At 43.6% G+C, this 9,721-nt stretch overlaps 1 protein-coding gene across 2 annotated transcripts; it reads left to right on the top strand.

Annotated features, from left to right (window-relative positions):
• Window positions 1–4,513: 4,513 nt before the first annotated feature.
• Window positions 4,514–9,584, top strand: LOC100193323 (P-loop NTPase domain-containing protein LPA1 homolog 1). Of its 2 annotated transcripts, none has more exons than XM_008682914.4 (8): window positions 4,514–4,731; window positions 5,045–5,206; window positions 6,167–6,450; window positions 6,709–6,790; window positions 7,272–7,691; window positions 7,830–8,570; window positions 8,770–8,874; window positions 8,999–9,584. In XM_008682914.4, exons 1-8 carry the CDS (start codon window positions 4,558–4,560, stop codon window positions 9,263–9,265), a joined length of 2,235 nt encoding a protein of 744 aa, XP_008681136.3. In that variant the 5' UTR covers window positions 4,514–4,557; the 3' UTR covers window positions 9,266–9,584. The 2 variants fall into 2 exon arrangements, with proteins under 2 accessions (XP_008681136.3, NP_001345634.1); NM_001358705.1 differs by lacking the exon at window positions 4,514–4,731 and adding an exon at window positions 4,743–4,966 and having other exon boundaries at window positions 8,999–9,493.
• Window positions 9,585–9,721: the final 137 nt, after the last annotated feature.

The raw sequence follows: 9,721 nt of genomic DNA, 5'->3' as shown, positions 1-9,721 counted from the left end.
AACAAGCAGGTAGATGCATCCCACATGGTAAAACAATAAAATACAAATGGTAATTTAAAAGTTCAGCCACACAATATTATGTACATAACAGCAGTGAAAGTTAGCCACATCTAAATATGTAGTACAACTGGAACATTGTGACGTTCCAACGACATGTAAATACATTTAACAATTCAACATAAGAGTGGAGAGTGAACACTGTTTCAATAATAATCAACCTAGTCACCGATTTAAGAGTGCACATATAACTTAAAACAATGGATAAACATAAATGGTGCATGAAGATATATCTTAAAATACGCCTTTTGGTTCAATTGAATCTATTTTTTTTTTTGCTTCATGAGTTCCATCAACTAAAGGACCCTTTCAGGTTTACCACCCTTATTCAATGCTTCCATCAGGGATGAACAGTCAATATAGCATCTAGTTGTGTGCCATTACATTCCATCTCTTTGAATAGGTCACATGGTCTCTTCCAGCTCCCTTATGAGTTATGATCATATGGAACACGGGATTAAATAATAATTTAAAAGTACTGAAATATTTTATCATCCAAAGATTCTTACCATCATCACTATAGGCTTTAATCATTGTCGTATATGTCAACACATCAAGGAAGCAACCTGATTCACTCGAAATTAAAAGTAGATGCTGCTTCAGTTAGTTTGCCCTAAATTAAAGCCATTGTTAGAATACTAATTCTTTACAGTGAACCAGAGAGATAATCCAGCAACACTTGCTTGTTTGACATATGAGAAATCACGAACCAGTAGACTTCCTTGGTCAAATGAATTTTTAGGTCCATCATGTCTTCAAAAAATTGCAGAGACTCTACATTCCTTCCCCATTTACAAGATCCACTAAAGAGTATATTGTAAGTCACAATATCTAGTTTCACATTGTGTGCCCTCATTTCACATTGCCTGCCCTTATTGACTTGTACAACACCAAAGCTTTCTTATAATCTCCCAAACTTAAATAACTTCTGATGCCTGAGTTGTAAGCAACTGTATTTAGTTGGATCCCTCGATATTTAGTTGCTACAAGAATTATGTCAATTTTAGTTACAGAAGAAGGGTACACCGATCAATAGTTGGATCCCTCGAGACTTAAATGCTCCAAGGGCAAGTACCAAGGCAAGGGAGAATCTTCAGCAAGAACACTTCAGAACATGTGCTAGCATAGCAATACTCTCATACCTTTTCCCCATAAGTCAGAACTTGTCTTTATCTTAGATGCTATAGATTACAAAATAGGAAAAGTGTGTACTGTAAAGAACACTTTAGGGAAACATGTCATACAATTAGGATTTGATCAGGAGCAAGAACATTGTACCCTTGATTTCAAGTTCATCAAAACTGCAGATTTGGTTGCTTCTTTGTCATGATGAAGTTGTTCTTGTGTAACTATAGGACATAAAAGATGGAGAAAAAAGGAATGTGAATGATAATGGTCAATCCAGAATAGTAACAGTACAATTGGCAAGAAAGAAACCTTTTACTGGAGTCGCAATCTCCAGGAGTTCCCCTGCTGCCAAATCTAACCTTCAATGAAAAGTCTAGGCTCTGTTGAATGATAATGTTTTTTTAAAAAATCAACCAGTTGCATTAAAAGTCTAGGCCATCCTTGGGCAGGAGATGCAGACTCAGCTCGGGACAGGAGACGCTGTCACGCCTCACCCTTGGGGAAACCCCCGAGGGAGATGTAGTCACGCTTCGCCCTCGGGGCAACCCTCAGGCGAGAGACGCAGTCTCAACTCGGGACGGGAGACGCTGTCACGCCTCGCACTTGGGGCAACCCCTAGGGGTGACGCTGTCACGCCTCGTCCTCGGGGCAACCCTCAGGCGGGAGACGCAGTCACACCTCGCCCTCAGGGCCTATGGTCTTTGAAAGTCGCCTAGAGGGGGGGATAGGTGAAACATGAAATTTATAAACTTAAACACACACTAAGCACGTGGTTAGCGTTAGAATTAAATTCGATGTGAAAGATTGTTTCTCTTGCCACGAGTTGTTCAAATGTTGCGGATAACGTTTGGGAGCAAACTCAAATCAATATTGGCAAGGAAACCTTAGAGAGAGGAAAGAGGGCAAACAAATCAAATAGAAATCAACACAAGTGGACACGGTGATTTGTTTTACTGAGGTTCAGTTCCAAATAACCTAATCCCCATTGAGGAGGCCACAAAGGTCGGGTCTATTTCAACCCTTTCCCTCTCTCTCAAACGGTCACTTAGACCGAGTGAGCCTTCTCTTAATCACACGGGTCACTAAGACCCCGCAAGAACCACCACACACTTGGTGTCTCTTGCTTAGCTTTACAAAGCACTTAAGAATTGGAATGAGAAAGGAAGAAGGCAATCCAAGCAACAAGGGCGCAAATGAACACAAAAACTCTCTCTCTCCTGTCACTAAGTGGTGGAGTTGATTTTGGGACTTGGAGAGGATTTTGATCTATTGAATGTGTCTTGGAGTGGAGTCTTTTGCTCTTGTATTGAATTCAGAATACTTGGATGGCTTTGAATGAGGTGGTTAGGGGTATATTTATAGTCCCCAACCACTTCCTAGCCGTTGACAAAGTCTGCTGGCGATGGGTGCACCGGACAGTCTGGTGGCGCACCGGAGAGTCACTGTTCACTGTCCGGTGCGCGTCACGTCAGCGCGCCCGTTAGGGTTTGGAGTTGTTGACCGTTGGGGCACTTTGTATTTTTGCTGCACCGGATAGTCCGGTGACCTCTGACTTCTGCGCGGCACTATTCACCGCAGTCGATCGTTGGCGCGCAGGGAGCCGTTGCTCCGCTGGCTCACCGGACAGTCCGGTGAATTATAGTGGAGCGCGCCCAGAAGAAACCCGAGAGTGACTGGTTCGCTGACTGCCTGGTCTGATGCACGCGTGACAGTGTCTGGTACGCCACTTGGCAGCACACTCTCAGTCTTGCTCTGATTTTTATTGAGTATCTAACTAAATTTCTTTCTTGGTTTGTGTTGAGTCTTATGCACCTGTGATAAATAATATATAAACAAACTATTTAGTCCACGTAGTTTGTGTTGGACGTCAACCACCAAAATCGATTATAGGAAATGATTAAGTCCATTTCCCTTTCAGTCTTGTCGGACAGGCTTGGTCCCGCGGTAGAGCGCTGCTCAATTTGTTTGGCATAGTAGGGGAGGGTACCACAATTTCAGGGTACCGACAGTAATACTTAGTTCGAATGCATTGTCTTGGGAGTTTTAGCCAAAGCAATTTATCATATTTACTCCCTCTGTCATTTTATAAAAGTACTTAGGATTTTAATAATAACATCAATTGGTATCAAACTGACCATAAAATATATTCTTATAGTATATAAATATATTAAAAAGCCATGGATGTTAGTAAACATTAAACTTCATAAATTTTGAGAAACCAAACCAAGAATTGTAGATAAGTATAGGCCTGTATACGGGGTGGTGAGCTAGGCGACCGCCGAGGTCCCCAAAATGTTGGCCCCCTACTAGCCCCCCCCCTACTATGTATATATTTAATTATAGTGTTTGGTAATTTAATCAGTCTAAATAAACAACATTCGCTTTGATAGTTGATCGGTCCCAACACGTAAGCCAAGCTACGATGACATTCACGTATCTATCTATCTTCTATATTAAAGCGTCGGTTTTTCTAGTTCCACGACGATTTCCACCGTCATTATGTATCTCATATTTAAATGAAAAATGCTAAAAATGTACAGATGAGGATAAACCAGGATTATTGGCTTTAAACTCACATTCACACCCAATTAGCTAATAGAATGCACATGTCTTTATGTTTTATATTCTACATATAATCATAAATAGAAACCGTAGCAATTTACAGACGCTTTAATAGTACACGTTATACGCCATTTTCTATTTCCCAAGTGCCCTAATTCTTACCAAGTAATTACGGTTATATGAGAGCCAAGCTACGATTACGTCCACATATACAGTTATATCATGTCATCAAAATAAAAAATATTCATCGATATTAATAATACACTCGATATATTTGTATAAAAAATATTCAACGAAACTTTATAAAATGATCCAATGTACCAAGTAAGTTTTATTATTTTAGTTAATAGTGTTTTTAAACCTTTCAACGTATATTTTTATAACTATATATATACATAGGTAAAAGTACCTACTTAGAGCATCTCCAACAATGCCTTAAACTAGTGCCTCAAATTGAAATATAGGGCTTTACACAGGAAAAACCACTCCAACAGTGCCTCAATTCAACAAATTTTGTCAAAAAACTATAGGACACCCTCTCAAGTGCTTCAAATATACTACACCGTAGTGGGCTGCCCTATAATCTAGATTTGGGGCTTTACTGTTGGAGCGATGTGTTTTGTTGGTGCCCTAAATTCTATAAAATTTACTTATTTTTAAATTATAAGGTATTTTTATAGGTCACGTTGTTGGAGATGCTCTTATAAGTTTTCGCTCAGGAACCTGAAATTTAGGAACGGCTCTGGATACGTACCAAAATCACATGACCTGCAAGTGCATCTGCCTAATCACTACTTGTGCGCCGCGCGTATGTATGTGTATATATATAGTCAACCATCAAAGATCTGTCACGCACGCATAGCATGGCGTGGCAGAACCGCCATTGAAGCGGGAAGAAATTCGAAGAACCCTCGAAATCAGGAGAAGGAAACAAATCATCCTCCCATCCCGAGAAGAGATGGCAACACCAACAGCCAACAGAAGGTGGGGGGAAGGGGACACCGAGGCGGGCAACGGGAGCAGGTCGGGTGGGCGGTGGGGGGAGGAAACGAACAAGGCCGCGCGGTGCGCGGGCCGCCATGTGGACGCCATGCGCGGACGCGGCGTGGACGTCGTGACGACGCGACACCCGCCGCTCCTCCCGGCCCGCACCGCCATGGCCCCGCCGCCGCCGCAATGCGCCTCAAAACGTCCCTCCGCGCCTGCCCCCGCCCTCCAGGTCCCCCGCTCGCCGCCGACTACCCTGATCCGGCCGCCGCTCGTTTCCTGATCCGGCCTCCCGGCACCCCCGTTGCAGGTAGGGGACATGGCGGAGGAGGCGTCGCCGTCGCCGTCGCCGCCCAAGTTGCTCTACATTGCCATCGCCGACGGCGGGGTCCGCCGGGCGTTCCGGTACACGCGCCCCGTGCTGCAGAGCACCCTGCATCTCATGGGATGCAAGCCTCGCCATGCCTTCAAGGTCCCTCTCTTCCTCCCCGCCTACTCACCGCTTTCCTGCTCGCTCTTGCGTGTGATCTTGCTTGCTTTCCTCCTACCTTTCTTTAAGCTTGGGTTGCTACCATGATTGAGCCGGGCTTTCTGATCCTCTCGTGCGGTGCGGTAGATCCCTGCATCGAAAGCTTAGCTTGCCGCTTAATTTCTGGGGGGGCTTGGCTGCTCGGGCGTGGATCGCCTTTTCTTGCTGCATGTCCACTATTGCGCTCACATGTGTGGTTTGTGATCGGCGATTTTGACATGAAAAAAGGTAACATCTTTTAGCCTCCTGCTGCCAATGCGCAGATTTGTTCCTGGCTCGATCCAAAATCCCCATCTATTCACGCCCTATCCTTTTCCTCTTTGTGAAGGAAGATGAGAGGGCTCTTCCAAGCGGCTCAAATTCTGCATCTTTTGGAACCCTAAAAATTTGCACCTTTAGTTCTTGTTCTTGTTTATCACCAAGTGATACGACTTGCTTGCTTGTGGGGTCGCTATCATCTTAGATATACTGTCATGCCACTGTTGCCTGTTAGTTCGGCTGGTGTGAATTACCGTTGCTTTCTCGGGATTATTATGTTCGATTGACAAAGACAAGGCCATGTTACGTGATGTAGACGCGTTTTCGTATTGCCTTCCCATGACGCATGATCTTTTTTTTTGGCTTTCGGACCCTAGTTTGATGGGTACACGATTCTAGCTAGTATCTGGCAATTGACTTGAACGGGTATCAGGTTCCCACCTTATTTTTACTCTGATTTGGTCGTGGCTGCCAACTGTTTGACATCGTTGGTTCCTGACGGTCCAATTGGAGTGTGCAATCAATTACAAGACTTGTGAATTGTGATACCTGCTGCTCTTCAGACGACTATGTGAACCGCTGTTCCTTTCTAGACTAACTATGGTAATAAACCTTTTTTTTTCTAAATCCTTGTTGCCATAACAGATTAGCAAGAGAGTATTCAATGTGATGAAGAGTGAATTCTTGGCCACATCAAAGTCAGATGGGGCAACCAAACAAGAAAATTATCCTGCCTTTGGCCTTGGAGATGGTACAGATACTCCAAAAATGTTGGAGAGAAGCAATAGCAGCGTACCATTTGAATTATACAAGAACCAGACTACCGTTGTTGTTTCAAGAGAGGAGTTTGTAAGTGTTGTATGTGATGCCCTCTCTTTGTACAAGTATGTTGGACCCAACCAGAAAGCTGACCTGCTTCTTGCTTGCAGGTAAAACAGCTTGCTTATCGCTGTATTTATCTGTCCATTTAATGCACATATCCATCACATCAATTTCCATGCATGTTTGGCATCCCTCTTTAAGCGAAAGATATTTGCATAACAAGCGATGTATTTAACCCTCTACAATTTATCATAGCCACTCCAAAGCGACAATTTATCACAGCCACTCCAAAGCAACCTGACAGTAATTGATAATGTTTTCTTTTGGTAACATTTCCTTCTTTGTTTTCCAACTTTTCCGATCAGAATTAAAGAGAGAAAGGAATCGGTGGCAATACTCTTGTGTGGGACAAGTGGATGTGGCAAGTCCACTTTATCATCTTTGCTGGTATGTTTAATATCATCTACAACATTTTCCCATTTCTGGATTACCGTTTTTTGTACCATATCAGCAATCCAGTAAATCTGCTATGGTCCATGCATTGCCTGTTTGCTTGGTTTCTGGCCACCGCAGCCTGGTCCAGGTAGCTCGCTCAGATGTCGGATTCTAGACACCTGGTGCTGGATCTGCTGCCTGGCTGGCATGGCATGGCCCAGGTTCTGATCCAATCACACATTCACATCCCCAGTAACAAGTGTCCATTATAAACAATCAACTTTGAAGCATCTAACCCCTTTTAGCTTGCTGTTTAGTTGCTTTCAGAACTTTTTTTTATCAAACTCAACGAAATGAATGTGGCGCTCGTGTTGGGTTTCAACTCTAGCCTACCCCATCTTCCTTGGGACTAAAAGGCTTTGTTGTTATTTTTCGTCAAATTAATGAATGAGATGAACAACTGCTGAATCCTTGGGGTTTTTTTGTTCACCAGGGTAGTAGGTTGGGTATCACGACAGTAGTTTCTACTGATTCCATACGACATATGATGAGAAGCTTTGCAGATGAAAAACAAAGTCCTCTTCTCTATGCATCAACCTACCATGCAGGTGAATATTTGGATCCTATTGCAGTTGCTCAGGCAAAGGCAAAGCGCAATGCAAATAAACCCACAGTTGTTTCTCATCCAAATACCAGTGGAGACAAAGATGTGACTTCAGGTGACAAATCTCAGCATGGATCTTCAGAATTACCTCCTAGAGCTGAATTGATTGGCAACAAGCAAATGGCAGTAGAAGGCTACAAGGCGCAAAGTGAGATGGTGATCGACAGCCTGGACAGGTTAATTACATCCTGGGAAGAGCAGAAAGAATCTGTGATTGTTGAAGGAGTGCATCTAAGCCTTAACTTTGTGGTACGTATTAGTCAAGAAACAGTGCAGGGGTGAGGGGTATTTCAAAAAATTGTTTAGTTTATGTTGTTTTCCGTTATTTAGTTATATCTCATTTCTCGTAGCCACTGATTAAAGTCTTCTTCTGCTGTTAATCAACAGATGGGATTAATGAAGAAACATCCTTCCATAATACCATTTATGGTATACATTACAAATGAGGATAAACACATGGAACGATTTGCTGTACGTGCAAAGTACATGACTCTAGACCCAGCAAAGAACAGATACATCAAATACATTCGAAATATTAGAGCTATCCAGGAATACCTATGCAACCGAGCTGACAAGCATCTTGTGCCGAAGATCAACAATACCAATGTTGACCAGAGTGTGGCTGCTATACATGCAACAGTCTTCAGCTGTCTTCGCAGGCGAGCAGCCGGGGAGCAACTGTATGACCTCAACACAAACACTGTTGCTGTAGTGGATGAGGAATACAGGAACCAGCGTGCAGCTAACACCTTGGGTTCTAAGGGCATGTTTCAGTTGATCCAAAGGAAGGGGTCTTCAAGGAATCTGATGGCACTTCTTAACACCGACGGTTCAGTCACCAAAGCTTGGCATGTAAGTGCAAGTGATGGCAATGGGAATCTTAATGGTATCACAAACAACAAGAAGTCTCCTGAAAATCCTATGCTGGATCCCTCACAAATCGGGAAGGCAGAAGCCGTCAATCTCCAGTTTGGTCCTTTTGGGATCAGTGCCTGGATGAGTGACACGGGTGGAACCAGCCATACTGGGAGTGTGGAAGACCTGAGGCCTGATAGTGTGGAGACTGGTGGTAGAAATTATTCGTCGTGCTGCAGTTCGCCAAAGATGTCAGATTCCACCTCGAAGGAGGTATGCTCTGATCTATCAGAATTATGATTTGAGTACTGTCAAACTTTGGGTGTCCTTTTCCATCACAAATGTTATGGTGCCTACTGACCTTATCTATTATAGATTGAACTTATTTATTAGAGAACTTCAAATTGTTCGCATATGAAATGATATGCCATCTGCAGTACCTACATACTAACAGATGCTTTAACCTTAGCAGCTTATGGAGGACTACTCAGTCTATGGCAGTGACGAAGAAGCTGACGACCCTCGTGATGCTGAAACTGATGATGACCTAACTGATGAAGAAAGAGACATGCACGAGGTATGGACGATTTATCTCAGTGTCCGACATTTTTTCCCCTTATTATCTAGTTTCACCACATCAATACACTGCAAATTTGAAGACAATGCTGAATGTTCTCTCGCGCATCACCGGATGCTTGCAGATAGATGCAGGCTCTGTAGACGAGCACTCAACCAAGTCGGATGAGGAATACGAGGACTTAGCCATGCGTGATGTGATGGAGAATGGTGACTGGTCTGACGACGACCAAGCTGTGGGCAAAACCAAGAACTCACCAGCCCTGGAGAGCATCCATGGGAGTGGGGCAGCTGAAGATGATGGCATAAAGAGCCGGTACCACCACAACCTGGACCTGTTCCTGAAAATGTCCAAGGAGGTAGCTGGCACCAGAATGCCTTGCGCGTCATAGTGCCACCAGGGTGGAGAGAAGGCCGGCGACACGCTGCTCTGGTCCCAGTGGGTGGTATGTTTCTTGGGCACCTGCTTTTGTGATGCTGTGAGCTTGTGCTGTTGAGTGTACACCGGTGGCTGTGGCTTTGTAGCATGTACCTGTCCAAACTACAAAATGCTCTCACCTGGTTGTAAAGAGAGGACCTGATGCTTTGTCATATCATGTAGTAGGAGTATTATGTTTGACAATAATGTCCTGGCCCTGCTGCTGATGAAGTCACCTCACGTGAACTATGTGCCATATCATGCATGTCCTTTGGTTGATCAATGTTTACAAAGATGTGTCGTAAGACTGTCTTCAGCAGTTCAAATAAGACCATCTTCAGCAGTTCAAATGGTCACTCAAAAACACTGTTTGCACTATAGACTGCACTGTTCGTAGAATAAAATTTAAATATAAAGATGAGTAGTAGGT

The sequence above is a fragment of the Zea mays genome, chromosome 5, assembly GCF_902167145.1.
Source record: "Zea mays cultivar B73 chromosome 5, Zm-B73-REFERENCE-NAM-5.0, whole genome shotgun sequence".
Lineage (NCBI taxonomy): Eukaryota > Viridiplantae > Streptophyta > Magnoliopsida > Poales > Poaceae > Zea > Zea mays.
This window is presented reverse-complemented; position numbering and strand designations above follow the sequence as displayed.